This window comes from Chanos chanos, chromosome 10 (genome assembly GCF_902362185.1).
Source record: "Chanos chanos chromosome 10, fChaCha1.1, whole genome shotgun sequence".
Classification (NCBI taxonomy): Eukaryota; Metazoa; Chordata; class Actinopteri; order Gonorynchiformes; family Chanidae; genus Chanos; species Chanos chanos.
This window is the reverse complement of record NC_044504.1, coordinates 15,138,643-15,165,212: the sequence shown is the minus strand read 5'-3', so window position 1 is coordinate 15,165,212 and position 26,570 is coordinate 15,138,643. Positions and strand designations below refer to the sequence as shown.

Below are 26,570 nucleotides of genomic sequence, written 5' to 3'. Positions count from 1 at the left end.
TAAAGTTACTTAATAAAATCAATTTTGTTTTAAGCTTGAGTGACTTGGAATTTTTCAATAACCCACATTTCACAGTGAGTATTATCTTAACACAAAAAGACATTTTCAACTAGTTTTAGCCAATTTAGTAATACTCATTAGTTTCCAATGCTTACAAACCAAATATTCTTAACACCATAGATGTAAGTACTTTAACTAGGTTCAGATGAGTTGAGTGTACTTAACACTCTCTAGTACAACATACTGTCACATACATTAAATAAACTCAAATTCTAAGAATGTTTTTGTTCTTTAGGACGTGCCCATTCGTGCTGTAGTTACATAACGAGTTTTTCTTTTTATTCCAGCGAAGTCATCTTATCCATCCTGCTCTGATACCAGTGTTGAGGGCTGGGTATTCTCTGGAACAGTGCTTTTGATCTTTTGGCAATGAGCCTTTTAATGGGCAGTGATGTAAAGCAGAAAGTAATGCACTCATGAGCATAGCAGGAGGGAACAATACCATTCATGAGGACAGTTCCATTCATGGTACACAGATAATGCTACACTGTCATTAGAATTAATAACACTACACAAAGACTAAATGATGAGCAATACAAATACGGTTCTATGAGACATAAACACAAACTGAAAAACAATTAACTGAGGCTAGGCAACAGTCCATCGCCTCAAGGCATGCTAGGAAGCTCCGCCCACCTACCAAAAACAAGCTGCACAGGTCTTAAGATTAACTGCAGGCAAAGTATATGAAAGTTTCTTTCTTACATAAAAGTCCTTAAAGATATGAAAAAATGAAAATGACTTTTCAGTATAATAGAGGAATTTGATTTACAAAAAAGCCCTAGCCCTTTAAGTATTTATTATTATTTTTTTCACTCTCTTTTTGTTATGCTTAATATTATCTCAGTATTTCCTGTTTTGATTTGTCTTTTCGATATGCACCTGATCCTATTGAGAAATGTGACGACTTCAAAGCCATGATGTCTGGATTACTGTATATGAAAACAAAACAAAAAAAAGGTTAACTGCAGGCAGATTAACCGCAGGTTTTTGAATTTCTGTGTACATGATAAGATGAACCATTGTGCACATGTCAAAACAGCAATAATTCACTGACAAAAAATATCTGAAGTAGTACAAACTTGAAAAATTAAGTGAGTCAATATTCCTACTCCAAAAGTGAAAAAAAGCTTGACGTAAACTAGTAAAACGAATGACTAGTGAAAGAGTAAGGTTTACTTATTTCTCTCAGTAAGGGCATTTATTACTATTAGCAGTGTATTTCCGTTACATTATGAAGTTAATAATAGCACCTTTAAAGCCCATTTATGCTCCCGTTACGTACAAAAATAAATACGTCCATTTCAAACCATGCAGCCATCGCTGCCCAGTGCCCACATACTCCCATGTGTCCTTTATGTTGGCATGGATGTTAATGTAACGGTAGCCAGTTTTCAAACCGACTGATGCTCCTGCCCACAGGTTTTAGCCTCCTTGCTAGCACGCCCGCCTCCCATCCCGAGGGTCGCTGGTTCGAGTCCAGTGTCATACACAACGCAGAGCGTTGCTGTGCCGTGACCCGGATGGGAGTGAGGTTTGGGGGGGGGTGAGTGTAACGGTAGCCAGCGAGTAGAGTGCTGCACAGTGAATATACCTCACTCCCCCGACACCTTAAGAGGCGTACTAGCTAGTGACGCTAGCAAGGAGGTTACTAGAATATCTAGTAAACTATAAAATTCTAGAAATACAATAGCTCAGTAAAACTAATGAGTTAATTATTAATTATTTTTTTAAAGAATTAAACCTTAAAAGTGTTCAAAGAAGTTGCCTGTAAAGGTTGCGAGCGCAACATGAGCAAACCAAAAATAATTTGGTTGCTTTCAAACCTCAAGTGAACTATGCACTCTTGCTGATAGTTAGGTTTAGAGCAAAGTGCATAAACAGCTTACTCCAGCAGTGAATGTTATGCTTAGCCTACAGAGAATCTTTGCAAAAAAAACCCAAAAAACAGTACTTTAGTAAAATTGTGGGAAGTATAGGCTAACACTCCGTCTCTCAATGAAGACACTACCCATTTTGTGCCGCAAAATGTTTACTCATGAGCAGCACAGATGTGGCATTGCTGGAACATGTTATATAGTATGCACAGGCTTCGGATACTGCGCATGCGTATTGTAGTCTGGACTTCTGGACTTTCGTACTTCTGCGAAAATCAGGCAGCTATCAAAATTGGGCAGCAATTTTGTGTGCAGCCTCCACAGTTTCCAGTGGTACTGCTCCTTTTTGTCCGTATCCGCAAGGTTTTGGAAAACATGCACATGTACGGACAAAATGAACGCAGAGTACAGACAGAAGGCTCCGTATCCGTATATGTATTTAAAGTTGAGCATAAATGAGCCTTTAGAAGGTTGAAATGTTATCCGAGTTTTTTATCCCCAAGTGTTTTATCTCTATCATATTAATTTTTACAATGAAACATGCAAATACCCAAACCTGTTCTGCTCATCCGTTTATTGCTATCATTGCTTTTTGCACTTTATGCACTACATGTACAATTATTTGCTCTTTTGTTGTTTTTATTATTGCTCACTACAACATTACACTCTATAGTATATTAAATTTTTGTATTGTATTTTTACTTATATTTCTCCTCCTGTCCTTCCTTTTCATCTGCTGCTGTGAACACACACATTTTTCTGCCTGGGGATTAATAGTCTTATCTTATCTTGTCTCACTCGAGTATGCAAATGTTCTTTGCGCATCCAAATGGAATTTTTTAAAAATCCAAACAACTTGCCAGCCAAGTTGCTTTCCAAGGTAGTCTCACATTACCCTGAAGACATTTTCTGCTCTGATTCTGGTACTTATTATTTAGTCTCCTCTTCTTCTCTCATATCAGCACTAATTTTACTGTGATCTATACTGGCAAGTCCATGTGAAAATGTTCCCATAGAATGTGCCAATAAAAACTTAACATTGACTCTCCAAACCTACCAGTTGCCACTTACTTATGACAACTACTAATGAGAATTCATGACTTAGTTATGAGAACATTTCCCCACCTATATTCCACCATCAACTGAAAATTCACTGTTTCATAACACTCCTCAATGCATGGCACCCTAAAAACACTACAGTAATTACATTACGCATTTTAACAAAAGTTATTCATAAGTTCATAATTTATTAGTTGCGTCTTTTCATGAGAAGGTTTTGTACTAATTGTTGGCATATATTTAGTTCTCTCTCTCTCAACATGAATGTGCTTCTTGTAAGCCGCTCTGGACAAGAGCACCTGCTAAAGAACCAGCAATGTAATTTTACTTAAAAAAAAATAGCTTGCTTGTAAAGTTTGGTGTTCAAAAGAGGGCTGTCAAATCCAAAGAGGGCTGTGGGAAAAGAAAGCAGCCTGTCGGTGCAGGTGATGGGTATAGGCAGGCACTGCATCCTGTTTGTGCTTGAAAATGCCTGAGGTTAACTAGGTGTCTATTTAAAAACACACGGATAGTCAAAGGCACTATCGTCAATCCAGAGTATCACAACAAAAGGTATGGTTTCCATCTCTCTGCTTCTTCATCTTATAGCGTTCTGTTTGATGTTTTTTCTCTCTTCATTAGGCTTAATACAAAATTTTAGATTCTTTGTATTAAGCTTTACTCAATTAACAATCACATTCACTGAACATGTTTATGTCCAGAGGTGAGAATCAGTTTTACTGTGTCAGCTGATGTCAACTGAGCTATAACACATGTAAACTCATTTCATATTTATTTGGAAGGTGTACTTGAACAGTGTCTGTCTAATGACAATGCATACATCTAATGATCTTGCAACTTTATTTAAAAAGGCATTTATCAATTCAGTGCCAACTCCCTTTCATTTTGTAGCTTTTCCATTAAGTTTCAGTGACAGTGACAAATGTTTGAACTGAAAAGTATTACTAATTTTTGCATATTTCAACATTCCATGTACAAGAATTGGCCTTTTTTTCAAATCATATACTTTAGTGCATTACCCTTCTCACTGGTCTGATGTGAAGTTGTGCTGGGAAAATGTTTTTTGAATACTGCGTATGATTGGCTTTTGTATTTCAGAATCGACTCAGCATTAAAAATGCCTCCACCTGGCGTGTGCCTTAATATCATGAATGAACGTCACAAGAAAGATGGCGTGGGGTCTGTTAACAACCCTGTGAAGTTCCTGGACCAAGATTATAATCAGTTACTCCAGTATTGTTGTATCAGGAATGTAAGATACATTGATGACATGTTCCCCCCAGATCACCGATCTATTGGTAAAGATTTGTTGACTCCAGAAATTCTAGCAAGAGTGGAGTGGACTAGACCATCGGTATGTTGGTACCAATTCACTTTTCACTTCAGCCTTCACAGTGTGATTTTCACTGTATTAACTGAATTATGGCAGAGACCAGGTAGGGAGTACTATACAGTGTGAGACAACACGAGGAACAAATTGTTTCTAAAAAAAAAATCTTCCTGTATTTTCTTTAAGTCAACCAGAACGTTAAAAAGTGGTGAGTGCCAAAGTGAAGTGATCAGCAGCAGGAATGCTCCAGAGCAAACACATGAGGGAAAATGAGACTGTTATTACTTCTGAAATTAAGGCTCAAATGTGATAGGTATCATTACAAGACCTCTAATTTCTGCATCCTCTGGTTTCAGAAAATTGTGCAAGATCCTCATCTTTTCGTTGATGGAGCATCAAGGTTTGACTTTGCCCAAGGGGTTGTTGGTAAGACCATGGCTATATACAAGTTTACCTTAGCTGTGTTTACTAAATTATCAAAGTGGCTATTTAAATAATAATTTGGAGACACTTAAAAAGACCATTGTCATTTGTACCTCATATTGCTAAAAAAAATTATGAAAGAAAACAGTGTCAGCACCTGTTACTCATACTAACATATGTGTTGTTGCTCCTACAGGAAACTGCTGGTTTCTTGCCTCAATTGGGGCTCTGACATTTCAGAAAGACATAATGCGACAAGTTATACCGGATGATCAATCCCTCCAGCAAAATTATTTTGGAATTTTTCACTTCAGGGTAACTCTGTTCAATTGTGTTGAAAGCACAACTATCAATCATATTAAGAATCCTGAGAAGGCATTTTAGTGTGCAGTATCAAATGCCTTCTTACTGCACATTTCGGAAACCTTTGCTAGTGTAGTTCTAGCTCATCTTCACTTTGCACCTAGATGATAAAACATATCTAAAAAGTTCTTTTAATCTGCCTCCATTTTACTATATTCCATTTACTAAACTTACTATATTCTTTCTTTCCTTTTTTTTTAACAGTTCTGGAGATTTGGTAAATGGGTAGATGTTGTGATTGATGATAAGCTGCCGACAATTAATGGGCAACTCGTTTTTGTACGTTCCAAAACTCCCAATGAGTTCTGGCCCGCTTTGTTGGAGAAAGCCTATGCCAAGTAGGTTTCACACAATTCCCATGGTTTTGTAAATACACTATATCATTATAACAGTAAACTTTACTATGTTTACTCCTCTTGTCATAACACAACTCCGTTTCAGTTTGTAATATTTGATCAAAGTTGTTTTCATTGTTGATGTCATATTTTTTTTCCCAGGGTGTGCGGCTCTTATGAAGATATGAGCGCTGGCACTGTTGCTGAGGCACTCATGGACTTCACTGGGGGAGTGCACATGACCTTTAAGCTGAACGAGGCCCCTCCTGATCTTTGGAACCTAATGTATCGTGCAGCCAAGTCACAGTCTCTCATGGGCTGTGGAACACCTCAAGGGGTGAGAAATCAGCTCAGCTCTTTATACAGTCTGTCTCAAATACAGTGTAAACAAATACCACAGAAAAGATCTGTCACAAAAATATGTTTGTACAAAGAACACGCTGAATGTCCTTACCATCAAAGTAACAAAACTCTGGTAGTCAGAACTGTGGATGACTGTAAAATAAATAAATAAGTAATTAAACAAAAATCACATTGCCGTATATTTTGGTCGTCATCAGGGTCACAAAGCATTAGGTACCATTGTCATTGTCATACTCCTCTGTTGACAGTTATTATTAGTTTATTCTTATGTTATCATCAGATGTTTGCTGATACTGGAGACATTTTTACAATGAAACCTGTGCAGCCTACAGTTAAGAGGCATACATCATTGATCATCACCAAGTCTAATGTAATGCTGTTTTCATGTTTAAGGCAACACCAGAAAATACAGTGTTGCCCAATGGCATAGTGGAAGGCCATGCCTATACAGTCACTGGAGTTACTAAGGTAGGAAGTAATCCACTGCTTATGTAAGGTACAGCTTCACATCCCATGTGGTTGTTTGCTATATACCAGAAAATATTACTATTAGTTGATATTGTGCTTGGCTAAACTGAAAGAACATTAGTTAAATTGAATGTCTGGTTGTGGTCCATAGATAATGAGCAATGGAATTCCTGTCGAACTGGTGAGACTTTTCAACCCATGGGGTCGTGGAGAGTGGAAAGGAGATTGGTGTGACCAGTGAGTGCAATTTGTTTTGACAGAGATCCAATCACAACAAGATCATTTATAGAGCGTTTTAACGACCAATTCCACAGAATAAAATACCTCTCATTTTCCATTTAATAGATCACGTATGTTCTCACATGTGATATGACAACAAATGATTCCATGATGTGTACTTTCCAGAATACACTTTGTCAAGCATTTTACAGTGTTGAGCTGCATTTATGACAGCATGGAATGTAAACTGGACTGAAGAATTATATGGCTTAGCTAATCCATATAAATTTTCAATGTCATGCAGCATTAATCTTGCTGTTCATCTTGCTCTTAAGATTGATGCCTTTGTACACTTTACTGGTTGCACAGTAAAAATCTACCAGCTTTTGCCAAAGCCAGTCCTCCTCCCCATTCATGCAGAGACACGTTCAGTCTTGAACTTATTGTCCTTACAATGTAAGGTTGTTTATCGTGATGTTTCCATTTGACATACCGCCTGTGGCAGCAACATGTCAGCTGACAGAATTTGCATATTTGATCGTCTTTCAACACTTACTAGAGCATCAATATCACTACCCTGGAATTATTTCCAAGTGCTTCCTAGTGTTTTACAAAAGCACATTCGATTCTTAACTTGGTGCTCTTAAATGTTTGATTGTGTGACCTGTCTCTTAGGACAACATACCTGCTGGTAACTTTTCTCTATCCCTCATAAGAACAGCTCTACTGTCACCACAAAGTCTTTAAAAAATTCCATACGATACCACATAACCCTTGTTTTAAAAGCAAATAATACTGCCCTCAAGGAAGCTAAATCCATCATGCACTGACATTCTGTATATAATCTAATCCTGCAGCTCACCCAAATGGCAGACTGTGAGCGTTGAGGACCGTGCAACGTGCCTTAAAATAGATGAAGATGGAGAGTTCTGGTGGGTTTAAGTTAGACATCTACAGACCAAATGGTGTATTGTTTACAAATGCAATTATCTGAAATTTTAACACCCCTCCCCCCACCCCAACCCCTGCCCAGGATGTCGATGGAGGACTTCACCCAAAGCTTTGCAGATATTGATATTTGCTGCCAATGTCCTGATTTTCTTGATGGCAACTCTTCTTGCCACTGGATTTCAACGTTCCATGATGGTCGATGGGTGGCAGGGATCACAGCCGGAGGCTGCATGAATCATAAAGGTACAATATGTACAATACTCCTACAGTCAATGTAATACTGCTATACAGCTATATTCAATTATAAACAAACAGACAAAACAAACATTTTAGTACATCTTAAAATGGTTGAACCTCAATAATCTTTAATTGAGTTAGCTGATATTTTCAAACTTACATATTTAAATATTATCCATTTCATGGCAAAGCCAAGACATCATGTATGTACCAAAATTCAAACTAAGATACTACTTTTATAATGTACATTATAAAGGAAAACAAATGATCATGGCTTTTCTTGTTCTTATAGTGTTTTCTGCTGGTTCATATTCACAGGTTGCAGTAATATATTGTTGTTTCTTTCTTTTTTTTTTGTCATTTTAGACACTTTCTGGACAAACCCTCAGTATCATATCAGACTGGATAAACTGGATGACCACTGTGAGGAGACACAGGGCCAAAAGAATATACTTGTGACTGATGCAAAAACCTGACAAGAGAAACAGGCGCCTGGTTTCCAATCTCCATATTGGCTTCAGTATTTTTCAGGTCTATTTTTCAGATAGCTACTCTCCTCCCAGTATTGTCTTTTCATTTCTTTGTCATATTTCCTTACTGAAGAATATAGTGTCTTTGTGTTTATGTATTTTGCATGTTTGCATATGTTGTAAAATGTGTTTGTTTTATTTTAATTCTGCAGGTATCAGAGCAGGTACGTATTTTTTTCTTGCTTTAGCTATGACAGTTTATAATGACAGTTACAGTCGAAGTGAAGTTCCTAATAAGTCAAGTTCCTGATACATTTTCCTCACAGTTTAAGGGTCATGGAGGGAAGCTGCCGGCTGCATTCTTCTATAGCAGTCCTCCTGTTGCAGCAACCAAAACTTACCTGAATGCACGGGAGGTCATGGAATTTTTCAGCCTGAAACCTGGGGAGTACATTATCGTCCCGTCAACGTTTAACCCTGGTGAAACTGCTTCGTTCATTTTGGGCATTCTCTCTAAGGCAGAGACACACCTGCAGTAAGGACTTATTAGGCTTTTTAAGTAGAATAATGAAGTTATAAAATATTAAGATTATTGAAGAGCTGACATCCACTAACTATTACTGTGGAGTCTTACAAATATTGTCTATATTTTCAATTTTTTATACGTCGAGTCCTGTCAGTATAGCCTGTTTGTTTTTTACAGGGAAAACTCAGGTTCAAGCATGGTGATAACAAAGGTATGTGTGCTTATATAAAACCCTGCCCTGATAGTTTTCTGCTGTGGTTACTTATGACTAATCAGAAAGTTACGTGTGTATATTTATATTAAACGGCTATAGTTTCATGTTCAGCCCACCACCAATCAAAGCAAAGAGAACGGGGAAGACAAAGTGACCCTATTCCGTCAGTATTCTGATCAGGTAAATTTTATTTGAATGTAACACTGCTAATTATTGTTTCCTGTTTGTTTAAAGAATAACTTAAAAATGTGTGTGTGTGTGTGTGTGTGTGTGTGTGTGTGTGTGTGTGTGTCTGCATTTAACCTTGGAAAAAGTATGAAGAGGTGGATGCTGAACAACTGCAGAAACTTCTGAATGAAAAGCTTCTTGGAGGTGAGGGTTAGGACTAAATGTTGAGTATGCCTGAATTGTGGAGAGCAGACCATTTACAGCACAGACAGTAAGAAAATGGCAATGCCCAACCATGGAGATGTTGCAAATATGGGGGACAATTTCGGGCAACTTTTCCTCAATACTGTCCACCATAAATCCTTGGATGTAAGAGCCACAAATGTTTGTGAATTAGTGGAGAGATGAGAAAAATTAGCACATGCATTGGAAATCCCGTCCCTACTTAGCCTGGTCTACACAAATTTAGATTTGTGTAGACCAGTGTACTCTTGTGCCACAATTTCACCCCAGTTCCAACAGCTGTCTGTCTTAAGTGTGGTAATATTCCAGATATAATCCCCAATTAGACATCCATCATGTCGTTCTATGCCCAAGAGTTTCTTAACCTAGGAGTGAGGGATCCCTTGCCCTGCTCATTTTTAATTCAGCTCTGCAAAAGTACACCTTACTCAACCTATTGAGCTTATATTGTCAAGATGTGGATCATTTGGACAGGTCTTCTAGGGCAGGGCTGACACACAAATGTGTAGGACACTGAGGATCAGAAATCACCTGATTGAAACTCTGTGTGCTACTGACATCTAGTGTTGACGGGTAACCAATACTTCTCTACCTAGACCTGAGGTCTTTGGATCTCTTTTGGCTTTGGTGGATGATTCATCCAATACCAAGTGTCTCCACTCCCTAATTCAGAGATCAGTCATGTAGACCATCTACCACTGAAAGAAGGGATTTGTGCCATTCCCCCATATAATCTTCTGTAAATGTTGACATTGGCATAGACATTTTCATCTAATTATCTTGATGCAAACCAGCCAAGGCTCATAAATGACACCACTGTATTTTTGTGGTTCTCAGGATATCAGCAGAAAACAGGAGGCTTTAGCTTGGATTCCTGTCGAAGTATAATCGCAATGATGGATGTATCCTTTTTCCCCTGCAGTTATTTGATTTGGACCCTTTCAATGTTTTTATTCCTTTGACATTTTGAAAAAAAATCTTCAATTAATGCTGTTAGGCTTGTACTAAAAAAAGCAAACAAACAAATAACAACAACAACAACAACAACAAAGAACAGATTTTAATGCAGGAATAGACACAACATTCTTAATGCGGGAATAGACTCAAAATTCTTAATGCGGAATTAGATTCAACATCCCCACCCCCCTTTTTTTTAAGCAAAAGCTTTCAATGGTTACAGGTTAAGCTTTAGATGCAAGTATATTGTCTACACATATCTAATAGTTGCAGCTGGCAGAAACCTCACATTTCCTCTGAAAGCATTATTCAACAGAAAGTTTTCTAAGGAACAATCTCAAAATACAATTGCAATGCATTGAACTAGCACTCTGTTCTCTTCTCTTTGAAACTTTCAGTGCACAGTTCTTCCACTTTACTTTGTATAGTCCTTCAGCCAATTAGGTGGCTTACAGGCTCTTGCACTTCCCCTAAGCTCAAGCCCAGATCGTTCCGCTCCAGATTGTTGTGGAGTTTGTTGGTTTTGTACCTCTGATTGTACCTGTTGTGTCCCATTATCCTGAGGCACAGCCACATGTGGTTCTAGGGCTGGGTTTGAAAATGCTGTCAGGTGGGATGCATTCCACTTTCTTCCATCACTAAGCTAGTAAGTACTCAGGCCTATCTTCTTCTCAACTGACAGTGGCTCTGTGTACTTTGAGAGTCCTTTCTTAACATGCTCAGATCTTTTCACATGAACAGAGTCACCAACTTCGAAAGATGGAACTTTAGCCCCTCTTGTTCTGTCTGTGTAGTCTTTGCAATGATGCTGTTTGCACTTTATTTCTACTTTAATGCTGTGATGTGTAGCATTCTCGTTCTCGACAGGAGGAACATCCAACTTTGTATGCATTTTCCTTTGTCTCAACAGTTTGAATGGACTAACTCCAGTGGTTGCATGGGCCGTGGCCCGGTAATTCTGTAGGAGGTCAGTCACACAGTCCTTCCGAGGCACATACAGTGTTTGTGCAGACATGATACAGCCTTTCAGACTCCTGTTGAACCTTTCCATGGCTCCGTTTGCCCGTGGGTAATACACACTGGACCTCAGGTGTTGTATTCCTCTCTCCTTGAGGAAACCAGCAAAAGCATCTGAGATGAACTGTGCACTATTGTCTGTAACAATTGAAAGAGGGTTCCCCTCCCTACTGAGTACAGTGGCAAGGAATTTGGTGATGACTGAGGTGGTGACACATGACACAAATGCCACCTCTGGCCACTTGCTATAATAATCAACCAGAGCTACAGCATATTTACAGTCATAAACAGCACATTCAAAAGGACCAACAATGTCTATTGCATGTTTTTGCCATGGCCCGCCTGGCCATTCAGTGGGCTGTAGAGGTGCTGGAGTCGACTTTGCAGTTTTGTCGTTGTAGTGGCACGGGACGCATGCAAAGATGATAGAGTGAAGCAGTCCATCCATTCCTTGCCACCAGTACAGGTCCCAAATATGCTGCTTAGTGCGTACCATGCCCTGATAGTCGAGAAGAACAACTTTAGAGCACAATGACAATGGCACAATCAAGCGGTGAGGTCTACGCATTACAAGAGCATTTTCAACAGAGTTCATTTCTGACCCCAAAGTAAGGTGCGATGTCAGGGCCTACCTCCCTTCTGTTTCTGGGCCAACCCTTTTGTATCTGAGAATGCAAGGCAGAGAGTTCAGGGCAGGATTCACATGCAGCTGCAAAATCCTTAAGGGACATGGCAGGAAGAGCATGGGAGACTACTGCCACCATTTCGGGTTCATCTTGTGGTGTGTGAGTAGATGCCAGTGGCAGATAAACAGTCAGCTGCATGATTCAGCTTTCCATGTCTGTAAGTCAGATCGTAGGAGAATCTGAGTGAACGTGCTGACCATCCAGCGATTCTCATTCCCGCTCAGCCAGCACCCTTGGATTCCAAGAGGGTAGTTAAAGCTTGGTGGCCTGTGCACAGTGTAAAGTGTCGTCCCCACAGAAATGTCCTCCACTTTTTTACTCTCTACCATGGAGTACTTCCTTTCAGCAGGAGAAAGCGTCCGGGAGGCAAAGGAAACGATGCACTCCACCTTATCAGGGTGAAGCTGCGTCAATACCCCCCCCCCCAGTCCATAATTGGATGCATCTGTGGATACGAATGTAGGCAGCAGGGGGTCAAACAGAGCTAAAGCAGGACTCCCCACAATCAGTGCTTTCAATGTGGAGAAACTGCGGTCAGCTTCAGCTGTCCACGTAAAATTGTGGTCTATGGCATTCCTTAGGAGAGCATGTAATGCCTCCACAACTGTAGCGAAACCAGTTAAGAATCTGCTATACCAAGATGTAAGGCCAAGGAGAGATCTCAGTGAGGCCATGTCCTGTGGAGCAGGAGCATCCACAATTGCAGCAATGTGATCCATATCAGGTTTCAGTCCATCTTTGGAGATGATGTGTCCAAGATAACACAGGGATGATTGATTGAACTTACATTTTTGCAGGGTGAGCTTCAATCCAGCCTCATTCAAGCGGTGGAGCACCGCCTTAAAGCGCTCATCAGGCGCACTCTGTGTCCTTCTGTAGCAGATGATGTCGTCCACGTAGTTCTGGACTCCGAAGGCAGCCAAGTACAGGTATGGCCTCCTTAGTATAGGTGACCAGTTTCACGGTAGGTATGGTCATTTCACAGGTAGAGAAGTAGGCGTTATACACCGTATTCGTTGTGATGAAAACGGAGCTACCGGTATCTATACTGAGGTGCTTTCGCGCGAGATTCTATCTCTACAGTGCAAAGAATTCTATCCTTTGAAGCAGTAGTTTCATTGTACAAAACAGTCATCTCTGGAACCACCACTTCACATACCTCTTTGTGTGCTGATCTACAGACATTTTGATCTGTCCCACTTTTCCGCAGGCATTGCATCACATCTGAGCCTCTGGCTGCTGGGCAGTTGGGAGCGCTAGCCAGATGACTTGTAGAGCCACATCTATAGCAGGTTCGTCGGGCAGATGTGGCTGAATCCATTGAGCATTTAGCAGGCTTTTTAGCACCATGGTTCCGTTGCTTGGGTTTGCTTTGCACAGCACGCACAGTAGTAGAATCCAACAGAATGCTGGAATACTGGGATGCAGATTCAATTTACACAGCAGCAGCGACAGCCTCGGACAAAGTTAAATCCAACTCTTGCAAAAGTCTGTCACGTATTGGCGGATTTGCGACTCGTTCAACAAACCGATCCCTGATCATTTCCTCCTCCAGAGCACTGAAGTCACAGCAGGAAGACAGTTCGCAACGAAGTGATTAACATTCTCATCGGGCCTTTGTGCTCTCTGTCTAAATTTGTGGTGTTCGGCTATGACGTTGATTTTTGGCTCCAAAGCAGCAATGGCAGAATCATATGTAGTACCCGTCTCCGGTAAGGATCCTCTGTCCCTCTGTACCAAGGGAGTGCAGCAGGACGGCGCGCTCTCTAGTATCGGGCAGTCCTCACCTGTAGCATTTATCACTAGGAGATAATTGATGAACATTTTCTTCCACGTAGGGAAAGGAATTGCAGATTTGACAACACACGGCAGGAGATGGGCAGATAAGGGTGCAGCAACAGCCATCCTCGTCACCAGTGCTATATTTGCTCATCTTAATTAAAATAATAAAGCACTGACACCAAACGTTTATGAACTCTTCTGTACTGTATCACCACTTCACTCCTTCTTTTCACTTCAACAGTAAGTACACAACAGTGCCATCTACGGCGCTTTTCCACTAGGACGGTGCTGGTGCCCGTGCCACTGCCGGTGCAGAGCCGGTGCTGCTTTGGTACCTTTTGAGAACCGGCCTGCATTTCCACAAGTTTGGGAACCGAATGCTACGTAGTGAAAGTTTGGGTAATGTCGGACAGAACGCATCTGCTTGCTTTTTATAAATTTACTTTTACGCTTCCACACAATGAAACACCTCACGAATTTTGCCCCAAAACTTTTTGCTCTGAGGGCAAAATTCATGAAAAAAGTCTGTCACCTAGCTCAAAAGCTTAAACGAGTGTTTAAATGAAGGTCGGCAGTGGTCTATTTGTAACAGCCAGAGCCGAGAGAGAGAGAGTTTTTTCTACAGCTCGGAGTCTGACTACATTCGTGTAACATGTAAACAACAGCCCATGTTGATGTAGACACAAATTGTTGCCTATACATCTTTTAATCATATACATATATTCATGCTATAGCCTTTAGCTTACAGCTATCTTGGTCAGACTTTTTTTTCTGTAGAGAACGTCATGTACCAAACACAGCAAACGCTGAACTGATTTGTTCTCGCGTGGTTTTTATTTGCATAGCCCCTAACGTCAGCGGTTCCAGCTTTTACTGTACGTTCACACTGACTGTACGTTCACACTGAGAGTGGCGAGAGCGTCAAAGTAACCGGAAGTCACGGCACACGTTTACTAGCCTTGGTCTTTAATTAACACTATATTAACCTACATTACAGTACAACATGGGGAAACCCGCCACAGATATAATCAGTTTCTCCTCCATTTTGCTTAGGATCAAAAGTTTTGTGGGAACAATAGTTTATACTGTTGTGTTCTCTAAAATTCTCTAGAGCGGAGCACTTCCAAATTCCTATTGGTTGCCGCCAAACTGCGTCATATCTCATTACCATAAAGTTAACCAAACTTCAACTGTATTTTGACGCCCAAACCACCCTCGCCGCGACGCCCTTTGCTGCAACGCTCTTCGCCGCTTAAAGACGCTGGCTCTCATAGAAAATGAATGACTTCCGGTCACTTTGACGCTCTCGCCGCTCTCAGTGTGAACGTACAGTAAGGACCGGCAGTTCTGCGGTGCTGTGCCGGTGCCAGCTTTTTGGCACCGGCACCAGTATTTTTTTAGTGGAAAAGCGCGGCCCCGGTGCTCGATTAGGCATCGGCACCGCGTCAGTGGAAAAGGGATACTACGAGCTTCCGCTTAATGCAGGAGTAGACACAACATTCTTAATGCGGGAATAGACAACACAGTCTGAAAGTGCAACAAGTAAACATATGAACATATGAACAATTGATACAATTAGTTTACATGGTGCATTTTCATAAACTTAAGGTGAAAAGCTGCCACTGGAAGTGCTCCTTAATCCCACACACTCCAGCTGTCTGTCACAGGAAAACTCAGTGGCAAGGAATTTCTTCATCTGTGGAATCGCGTTGCCACATACAAGGTGCAAGAGTTACATTTTGTAATAGATTTTGGATTAATCTCTAAAATATTGAAACCACTCTGTCAAACAAACTAAGACATTTTCCTTCTGTTTCTGAACTATTTTATAGGAAATTTTCTTTCGGACAGATACTTCCAAAGATGGCATGTTGAATCTGAAAGAGCTACGAAATGCACTAGAAGGAGCAGGTCAACTGCTGTAACATTTATCGCCACTTATTCTATACTTGGCAATGGTTTTTACTCTTTAATTAATTATATCACAATTATTGTACCATGTCTTATATAATGAAATTGCATATTTTTAGATGTCAGCATGGAGATAATGTTGTAGACACAAAGAAGAAATAATGATCAGGTATTTAATTTGAATTTATCCTTTTCTCTGCTGTTCTTCAGGGATGCAAGTGAGTGATGAGATGTTGAGCCTCATGGCTCTGCGGTATGGAGGGTCATCTGGAGAAATCTCCTTAGAGAACTTCATCTGTCTCGTCCTTCGCATGGACTGCATGGCCAGTAAGCATCACACAGATAATACTATGGCCCATCACCTGTTAATTTTCATTGTCAGTCAACAGTCAGTTTGATTAGACTACCTTTATTGTATTGTTTTAATTAGACTACCTTTATTATCCAGTTCACGAATGGTATTGATGCATGCACAGAACCTGCTTTTAGGAACCTCACCCTCATCAATATCATTTCTGTCTAAACAGAAATATTCAAGAGACTCAGCGATGGTGAGGGCATGTATCTTAAAGAGCGTGAGGTAATTTTTTTCTTTTTAACTTTCCTTTTATAGTAATTCTATCAAATTTGTTCAGATTAGTTGTTATGGCAATATTACTACTGATGATTAATTAGGGATTAAATTAAAGTGTATACGTTTAAATGGAGATGTATTAGATGGGTGCCCTAGTTTTTTTGTTGAGGGACTAAGTAAGACTTAAGGATAGTACTGTTTTTTTCTGTCCTCATAATAGTGGATGTACCTCTCTATGTACACATAAAAAACAATTCTTGGGAGAGTGAAGAAAATACATTCAAGGGGGGAAGATTTCACAGAAGACAAAACAAAGTATCCAGGCATCATCTGTGAGAACCATACTCTGTCATACTGCTCTCTTTTGAAACTGCTTGTAGATTACATATAAGAGCCTATCACATGTATTAAAGCAGGTATAGTAGCTATAGCTGATGCACTTCCATAGTTAACTCTTGCTTTTCTCATTTGATTGTGTCCTTTTTGTACTCGTTTTGACTTTGTAAGAATGCCATATGTATAAAAAAAACTTGGCAAGAATTTGTTTTAACACTGCAATAAACCACAGATTTTGTTGGACTAAGACATGTCATATATCAAACATGATTCATAAAAACTTAGATGATAGTAGCTTTCCATAACGTATTTCCTACACATGATTTTTAACAGTTGCTCTTTCGTCACGTATTCACAATGATGCTATGCTTTCTTCGGCTCAGTGGAGATACATTCACTAAAACTGTCTCATATACATTACGTTCCTGCCTTTGTTTCTGTCCACTCTGTTTACTTCTCGCAATCATTCTCTATTCTTTTTCAATATCCACAACATCTGACACTGTATCAAACCTGGACGCAATACATTAAAGGCTTTGTTAAAGAAAGTTGTCTTCGTATTTTGATATGTATAATATCATAGGACAAAATGTACTTCTCCTGTGCTTCTACGTCTCTACAAGATTGGGTAATAGTTATCCACAAAAAATGAAGAGACAAAATAAGGAAATTTAAAAAAAAAACAACAAACCGCCAATCAGGAAGACTGACGTTATGAGGTTGACCATCCAGTTCTTTCATTGGTTCGATTTACTTATCCTAGGAAGCAAAATGGCGAACGTATTTGCCGAATGTGACTCGGAAAGTTTTTTCATACGAGAAATTGAAAAAAACGATGGTACTGTCCTTACAATGTATCAGTGCAGCAAAGGTCATGTAGGTTGCGTAGTGTGGGATGCAGCAATCGTTCTCTCGAAGTATTTAGAGACGGAGCAGTTTTGTAAGTCCGAAAATGGTGACAGTACCTGGTCTTCTAAAAAAGTAATTGAGTTGGGAGCCGGCACAGGGGTTGTGGGCATTTTTGCTGCTACGTTGGGGTGAGTATCCGGTAAACATTCTCTGGTAAAAGCTTAAATATTCCAAATGCAGTGATTGTAAGATTTGTGAGAAATATTATTTGTTGATGGGATAGAGAGGAATTCGATTGCGTTTAGTCTTGTCAGGCTGTGGGTGAAAATTCTCAGCCTGGGCCAGATGTGACCGAGTCCCAACACCACACTGGTACCTGTCCTAAGACAAAACAATAGGAGTCCAATATTGAGTCAGATGCAGTATAAGTTTATTGTACAATTCAAAAGGCATACAACAAACTGAGTCAGGCCCCGGGCGGTGACTGACGCATTCTCACAAAGCACCGATTCTTATACATATTCTCATCAGTTCTCCAAAAAAAGATACACATTACCTCATCTCTTTGTAGTGGGGCGCCTCTGCCGGCCCAGCCTCACAGTTTCCCTCTCAACTCTGCTTTACGTCACATCATTATTTATAATTTTCCTTTTACATCTAGCATACGTTTTCGCCAATAGTTACTGCCCCGCTCATTAGTGGACTAAGACGTACCATGAAACCTTGAACGTTTCACCATCTACCTACGTTGTTAATGACTACAACACTCTGGCAGAGGCCTCCTCCTTATCTCACAGGCAGCCCCTAAGGTTCTCATTTGACCTCTTCTTTTTAAACACAGAGAACTTGATATTTCTTGTAATACAAAAGATTGTATAGTTATAACTTTTAACATAAATGATTACACTGATTCACTCCTATAATAATGAATACATTATTGTTACATTGTTTATCATGATTGCTACAATGATTATCTTAAGGGAGCATATTATTTCTCCAACAAGGCCCACATATTTAGCTTGCATTTGAATACAGAACATGTCTAACTCAAAATTCTCAACTCATTCCAGAGCCAACGCTATTGTAACAGATTTAGAGGAGTTGCAACCTCTCCTTCAGATGAACATCAAGGAAAACCAGGCGCTGATCAAACAGGGCACAGTGACAGCCAAGGTACTGAAATGGTTTGTACACCTCCTGTAATCTGATACACTTTGCTCTTATGTTCTGCCAAAACGAACCCAGTACAATGTAGTCCTTCCTGCTTTAAATGCCATCTGCTTTTCACGGGCAAATCAACATCCAGTAGCAACAGGTTTGCTGAACTATATCATTTTGCAGTGTTCTTGTATTATTATCACTGTTTATCAGTTTTTAACCCACAGTAGACTTCCTTTTACTGCCACTCAGTGGTGGAACAAACCTTTAAGCTGTTATTTTAGTAGTAACACTGTCACTGTCATCTTCCTTGTTTGTACATATGTCTTTCTTTTCATGCCTGCAAAGCACGTTTATAATGTCTTTTCTCTTGCTGATTGATAGGGGTGAAAATGTGGCAGATTTTCTACCCCCACCGCATTATATCCTTATGGCAGATTGCATTTATTATGAACAGGTGATGTGTAACTAATATACATTCTCTTTACTGAGATAGTCTGTAAAATAGCTTTGATATAACATAATGTACATTGTATTATATCAAATGTACTTAATACGTTCCTCATACAGAGACTTTGTTTTTAGTCATGACCCTGTTTATGAACTGTGTATTAACTGTGTACTTTCTAACACCAATGTAGTCTGTGGTGCCTCTTGTGGAGACTCTGAAAGCCCTGTCAGGACCGGAGACCTGCATTATCTGTTGCTATGAGCAACGCACAGTTGGTGCCAACCCCAAAGTGGAGAGTCACTTCTTTGAGGTGAGAAGCTTAGGAATGTCTAACTAGCAATGTGTAAAACTAGGGCATAAAATTACAGCTTTAAAAAGTATATATCTTACAACTATGTTTAGACTTGTGAAATGGGCATGCTTAATTGCATATAGTGAAGAATGTTCACAGTTATTAAAAGCAATTTCTTCTCCTTTAAACCCACAGACTTCACTGGTTTGGATATTCCATGAGTGCTTTCCATTCTGTCAGTTATAATTTTAATATATCTGTTTTTTTGTAGTTGCTGTTGAAAGACTTTGAATGTGAAGAAATTCCCCCTGAGAAACAAGACCCAGAGTTCAACAGCCCTGATATTCGCATTCTCCATCTCCGCCAAAAAGTTGATTGAATGTGTGTTTGGGTGGATGAGGAACAGAGAGGAAAGGATGAATGTGTGTGTGTGTGTGTGTTGGAGGCTGTATGTCTGTATATTGCAGAGGAAGCCAATGAGACTTGTATGCCTAGATTGATGTTGGCTTGACCGTTATTTAATACAACCAAAAAGCTTCCTCTTTTTTCAGATTTAGATGTTTTTGTATTTGTTTTTGTACAAACACTCTCAATGCATCTAAATGATGTACGTTAAATACAAGCTGCATTGTCTTTTTTTGACAGTGTTGTTTGAAAGAGCTTCCTGTCAAAAACTTTATTGGGAATAAATATGATTTGAGTTTAACTGAATTTTGGAACTCAAATGGTATCTGAACTTAAAATGCGCAACAGAAAATACTGAGATCTCAACTGGAGCAGGTGGAAACCAAACAGTATTTTCCCATTTCCAACATGAGGGGGCAATGGTTTCTTAAAGGATTTTCTTTTAGCTTCACTAACTAAGGAAGTTTGAAAGAAAGATGCCATCATCTTGGCTGGCTGTGGGTAAAAACGTATAATCCTCGACTGAAATGAGCATGCAGTAGTTTGAAATGCGAGGCAGGAATGACAGGTAATTCTGAAAAAATAAATCAAAAACATCTGCCCAGAAGGTGACATTCATCAAGGAAGTTTCTTGGTCAGGTGGCAGTGAACAAAACCCCTTATTTCCACCAAAAAGTATATGTTTGTGAGTAAAGTGATCTCTACAGTGGTCGACTGGGCAGAGAAAAAAGGTCACATGGTGTTAAGAATCATCCCTCACCACGCTTTCTTAAAGATGAATGTGAATACTGAGCACATCAAGAGAAATCTCTCAGGCCCAAAGTAAGCTGTAGTTGCTCCAACTTACCTATGCTCTACACCTAATGGCTATTTTTGGCTGTTTTTTGCCAGTAATAGTGTAATAGCACTCCTTTATACACAAGCTACTAGATGACTATACAGATGTCTGTCATTGTGTTGAGTTGAACTACATGCAGTATTAGTCCCTTCTCATTTCCAAAATCTTATGTTTTAGTCACTGTATGGGACAAAGACTTTAATCTAACAACTTTTTTGTGTTCAGTTGTGCAATATTATGCTTTGACAAAGTATGTGTGTATAGCACACAGACACAAGTATACGAAGCTCAACATGTGTGCTTTTACAGATTAAGGGAAGCTGTTTTTCTCATGCACTGTAAACCACTCCTAACAATCATAACAAAAGAGGCAGTCAGAGACCAAACAAATTTAAGTAATAACTGTGGCAAATACTTCTATTTTCTCTCATTTTGCTCAGTGTCAGAAAGGTGGTGAAAGATTCTGTTGACAGTAGCATTCCTCCGGGGTTGGGGAATTCCAGCCCAAATGCTGGGTGGTTAGTAGAGAGATTAGAGATTTCTTTCATTCCTAAAGCGTGAAGCTGTCCTTACACTCACACAAGCATGTATGGGCCCCGCTCTGCCTTTTACACCGAGTTTGTTTACACAATGATACAAGCTCTGTGTGTGTATGTGAGAGAGAGTGTGTGTGATTATTGTCCTCTTCTATACTGTCTAACTATATGTCCTGATTTGTTCTCTGTGTTTAGTTTCCTTATAGAAAAATTGGGTTTCAAATAGCTTTGAAAAAGGCTTTGATCAATATCAACCTTGTGATCTTAAATAATTATGATTACACACACACGTTCTTGAAGGCAAAAACAGATTACTGAAATTCTCCCTTTTAAGTAGTTTCACGTCTTCCATTCAGTCTAACATACATATCAACTGTCCACTGTGTGGCCCAGAGGGCAGGAGAAAGGTATTGCATGTGTTGAGGTTAAAACCCCATTAGAACCCTACCTACACCCATTTGTGTTCAAACTCTACATGTCAACAACTCATAATACAGCAAATATCTTGTGATATGAGCAGATATGAACTCATTCATTTTTATACCATTAATTATTAACTGATATTATCAATAAAATACAATTATATCATAAAATTTTGATGCAAACATTAGGATTTCTAATGTTTTGCCTCCGATGTAACGGTCATTGCTCATACAACAGCCTGTCTGTTTCTCTTTCCACTGGTCAAGGGTTAATTGTGGCTGACAGATAGTTTTCTGACGGTCATTGAAATACATCAAAAGACACACAGAATCACAGAGCTTGTCCTAGATTTGGTGATTATAGCTGAGAGAATTATTGTTGTTTGCTGTGCGATCTATAAATATCCACAACAGATCATTTGACACAATTATGCCTAATGTTTCTCAAAACTCCCTGTTAGGCCCCCCGTTACATTATTCTGTCAATGTGGTCAGGATATGTTTGGCCTAATTACTTTGACACAGAGCTGGTACTGGGAACCCCATGGGATAAAGCTTCAGGCAGATGGTAAAAAGGATGGGTGAGTGTGTGTGTGTGTATGAGAGAGAAAAAAGAAAGAAAGAAGTATGATGTAGCCTTTTCTCTCTCTAGAGAGCCACAGGGTGCCTGAACAAGACTGTCTGGCCTGTTTTTAATCTGAAACAGCTTTTTGAATTAGGCCTAGAATACAGAATCATTTCCATAAACATAAAGACGATCCTATGAACATCACATGGGCATATATTAAATATCATAACAGAACTGAGTACTACACCAGTATTTTTTCATCATCTAAATAAGAACAGTGATTCAGCAGTGCCATATTCAACAGTGGTGCAAGCAAAACTAGATTTGAATACTAATTATGGAAATACTACTTATTAATGTCGTGTTTGGACCACTTAACAGCCTCTTGTGACAAGACTGGTTCACCATTTTTTGTCCTTATGTAAAGATATTGTTAATTCCCTCAGAATATTCATCCACAGATATTACAGAAAAAAGGAACAAAAAATATTCTATAGAAACATGCTTCTTTTTTGTTCAGTGAACCATTGTTTTATGTGTGAAAGCTGAAGACCACTGTCCAACAGATGGCACTGTGTGAACAAAGTCATGACGGTATGAGAACAACATGTCAGCTCCAGTATGTGCATCTGTGTGCATTTAAGACCATTAAGAAGCTCTGCTGAGGACTCGAAAGTATAGAAAAATGAAGACGGGAAGTCTGCTCCAGAACCCTCCTTAAATGACTCTGAGTCTATGCTCTCTGCTCTGATACCAGCACGATAAGAGAGGTTTTGTTGTTTGTTTGCTTTTGTTTTTGTTTTTTTTTTTTTTGCCTTTTTTTTTTTAAAGACTGCATTTGATTCACTTCCCCAGCAACAGTCACTATGGGAAACAGTTACTTCCTCTCACTTGGGTTCAATTGTGTGAGAAGTCAAAATGAAACATGTATATGTTTGGTACCAACCTCACTGTGTGAACAAGAGAATACCCATGCCAGTGGTGGGGAAGTTTGTGGCTATGGTCTAGATGCTATATGTGTTGTGACTGATGCAAGAGGCTTCATGGTTGATTTGATGCGAACTAAAGAAAAGTGACCACTGGAGTGCACACACAAAGACACTGAAAGAGACTTGGACAAAGGCACAGACATAGATAGGGTTCCATTAAACCCTGGTGTGCAAAACACACAAAGAGAGAAACATTTTGAAAGAGGAAGATGGAGGGAGGAAGCAAGGGAAAGATTCCACACGTAATAAAAGACACAAGAGAATACAAATGATAATCTGCGTTTTGCATCTTACCCAAACCCCCCCCCCTAAAAACACTCAGTTCTTTTGTAAACTGACACAAAAGGCAATGAAGCCTTATAATTGGACTCTGTCTTGATACTATGGCATCTAATGGACTTGTCTAACATGGCAGGAGTCATGACCTGCTGATTACATCACAGACAACTTAGGTTTCTCATTGGTGGACAATGACATCATAAGGAGCACTTCTGCTTTCCAATAGACTAGCAATTCCTGTATGTTGAACATGTTTAGACATAAACACACGCACAGAGAGAAGGATGAGTGTAAGCTTGTAAATCACAATATATTCATTAAGATCGGACATTGCTATTATACATACACTAGCCAAATCCAAAAACACAAACACACACACACACACACAATGAGTCACTCAGATCTCTAACACCAGCCAATATGGCAGAGTTCTCAGAGTTTAGAGTCTCTCAGCTCCTGACAGACACAGGGAGAGTGTGGCACTGTTCCATGTGTGCCTGTACAAAGCAATGAGTTAAGTCAGAGTCTAAACTAGGCAGGGCCTCACAGCCATCTCTGCTCACATACTGCAGACTACATCAGTGCTAGCTGACTCAGCAGGAAACACACATGCCCCCGCGAGTCAACGGCTCTGATCGTACTTCCATTGATGTGTATATAACCCACATGATGTTTTAAGTGTGTGTCTGTGTGTGTGTGTGTGTGAGAGAGAGAGAGAGAGAGAGAGAGAGGGTGCATGTGTGTTATGCATACACACAGAAAGAAAAGACTTGAGGACTCTGAAACCCCTGCATCCGTTTTATGCTCTTAACCATGGATGAGAGTGTTTCTTATTGTGAAAAAATGGACTGCTGAAGGCTAATTAATTACATAGACAAAATGTGAAAACAAGGGCATTTTATTGCCATGACGACACTGGCAGAACCCCTGCAAACCAATGAGTCATTTAAATGTTAGGGTTAGATACTGTAGTTGTTGGGCACCTTAACAAACTGAGGTAAATCCTCATCACTCTAAATATGACAGTTTTATATTTACTTTCTGTGCTCTCCTACTGACGTGGTCTCCGTCCTCTCCGTAAACTGACCTTAACTAGAGTGATCCAAGCAAAAAAAAAAAAAAATGAAAAGCCCACTAAGCCTGGATCAGTTGTTTGGTGCAGTAATAAACATGGCTATCTCAACAACCATCTCTGAACACAGAGGAGCGATTGTTCAGAACTGAGAGAATGTTCCAGAAAAAAAAGTCACCCTCATCACCCTCCCATTCTTAAAACACAGGCTCAAGAATAGAACTGAGAATTGGGTGATCAAAAATAGGCAGTCATTCTAAAACAGAAGCGCCTTAGAAACTCTTCTTCAACTCAGCTGACCCTGTGTGTGTGTGTATGGATTTCAGTGTAACATCATTGTGCAAAAAACACTGTTGAACTGGAGCTCTGTTAGATCTTGCTCATTTAGACATATTGATAGATTAGGTCTAGCAACATCTGACAATTTCTTACGTATATCACAGAATGTAAAGCATATATGCATGTAACCTAGCAAAAAACAAGGTTGTCAGTAGTACCACATGATCTTTCTAGATAATTCTATTTCATTTCTCCACTGATTTATCATTCTTCATGTTAGGATCACTGTGATGACCAGTGAGGCTCCAGTGAATATGTTGCATTGAAATTGCTATATGTATGCATATGCCATTACACTACCAATTTGGAAACAATCTCATATGTTGTAAAGGACTGATAAACGGCAGACATTACATAATACCACTGGAAACTGAAGGCAGTGACACAACTCTGTTTCCCTTACGAGAGAATATGACGAACCCCCTACAGGCGCAATGGTTTCTCCGCTCGCTTAGTGGTGTGACTGAATGATTCAACATTATTACAGTGTGTAAGGGTAAGGGCAGGGAGGCAGAAAGGGGGAGAAAGAAAAGAGAGAGAGAGAGAGATACTGAGCCAGTGATAGAGGGAGAGAAAGGGAGAGAGTATAAATGCATGACTGAATGAAGGAAAGAAAGAGCAAATGAGGCAAAGACAGAGAGAGAGAGAGAGAGAGAGAGGGGGAATAACTGCATTCTCCTGTGTCATAACCCCACTCTAAGACAGAATGTGAGCTATGTGATAGACTGTGTGACCTATGTGTTTGTTTCCTGGCATATTTATGATCCACACACAGGCGTTCTGTCAAAAGTGCTTCTGTGTTACGTGTATGTACATGTCTGATGGAGAGAGAAAACCAGGCTTAGTGTGTTACCACATAAGTCTGAGGATAATTATATTGGAGGGCTTTGGTTCCATTTACACTACAGAATAACAGTGCTCAGTAGAAGCATGATTAAATGTTCTACAGACAATCTAGTCTCTTTGTTTCATCACTGTCTGAAGCTAAAGAATTCTTGCTGGTATCAGATCATCTTGGTTTACGTCTGTCATCTGGGTGTGTACAGCAAACCGTGCCACTGTGTTTGCATTAATTTGGGATGTGTCTGGACCTAATCTTGGCTGGTGCTGGCCATACAAACTAGAAAGAAAGAGGTGCTGGAGAAGTGTCTATGACGCAGCAGAAAAGTTGTGATGTTGAAAGGGTAAAAGGCACGGCGACAATAGAGAATGAGGAATGAGACGTGGAGTGGTTAGAGACAGTTCACGGGTGGACAACCATCAGGCACTAGAGGAAGACAAACCCATAAGACATAAGGACAGGAAGAAAAAATGAGGGAATAAAAGAAATGTCTAAAAAGAAAAGAAAAGAAAGATCAAAAGAGAAAGAACAAGAGACAGTCTGGGACTGGCAGAGAGATTAACAAGCAAAAAGAAGAAGAAGAAGAAGAAAAAAAGCTGACATAGCTGACTGAGCAAACAAATGAGATTGTTTTTACAGCACATTCTTATTGGTATTAAGTCACTCATTTTCTTCCTCCGAAAGCCAGCCAGTATTAGCGAGCAGTAGATTCTCTCTCTCTACTTTTAGACGTGTACTAAACAGGTCATTCAGTTCAGTGTCATACTAAACACAACTGGCCTCAGTCCCCATGTGTCTGTATCATCAGAGCTAAGAGCTGAGCTCTCCTGTCTCTCTCCCTGTCTGTTACAGCTGTCCACACCAGGCTCCCTGCTGAAGAACATCCCCATTGTCCCACAAATATAAATCAGCTCTTGTCCTGTCTAAATACACACACACTCGCACTCGCACTCACACTCACA

At 39.8% G+C, this 26,570-nt stretch overlaps 2 protein-coding genes across 2 annotated transcripts; both read left to right on the top strand.

Annotated features, from left to right (window-relative positions):
- Window positions 1–4,113: 4,113 nt before the first annotated feature.
- Window positions 4,114–16,480, top strand: LOC115823046 (calpain-1 catalytic subunit-like). The gene is given in 22 exon segments (XM_030787045.1): window positions 4,114–4,350; window positions 4,683–4,752; window positions 4,946–5,064; window positions 5,317–5,450; window positions 5,610–5,784; window positions 6,204–6,278; window positions 6,430–6,515; window positions 7,355–7,429; window positions 7,531–7,691; window positions 8,052–8,142; window positions 8,144–8,216; window positions 8,368–8,379; window positions 8,482–8,690; window positions 8,859–8,892; window positions 9,007–9,075; window positions 9,210–9,273; window positions 10,144–10,208; window positions 15,403–15,471; window positions 15,581–15,659; window positions 15,870–15,986; window positions 16,187–16,239; window positions 16,454–16,480. Coding segments are annotated over 22 exon segments (2,094 nt in total).
- An 860-nt stretch (window positions 16,481–17,340) lies between these two features.
- Window positions 17,341–19,841, top strand: vcpkmt (valosin containing protein lysine (K) methyltransferase). The gene is made up of 5 exons (XM_030787380.1): window positions 17,341–17,606; window positions 18,489–18,602; window positions 18,961–19,033; window positions 19,218–19,337; window positions 19,591–19,841. Exons 1-5 carry the CDS (start codon window positions 17,341–17,343, stop codon window positions 19,696–19,698), a joined length of 681 nt encoding a protein of 226 aa, XP_030643240.1. The 3' UTR covers window positions 19,699–19,841.
- The last annotated feature ends 6,729 nt before the right edge of the window (window positions 19,842–26,570 follow it).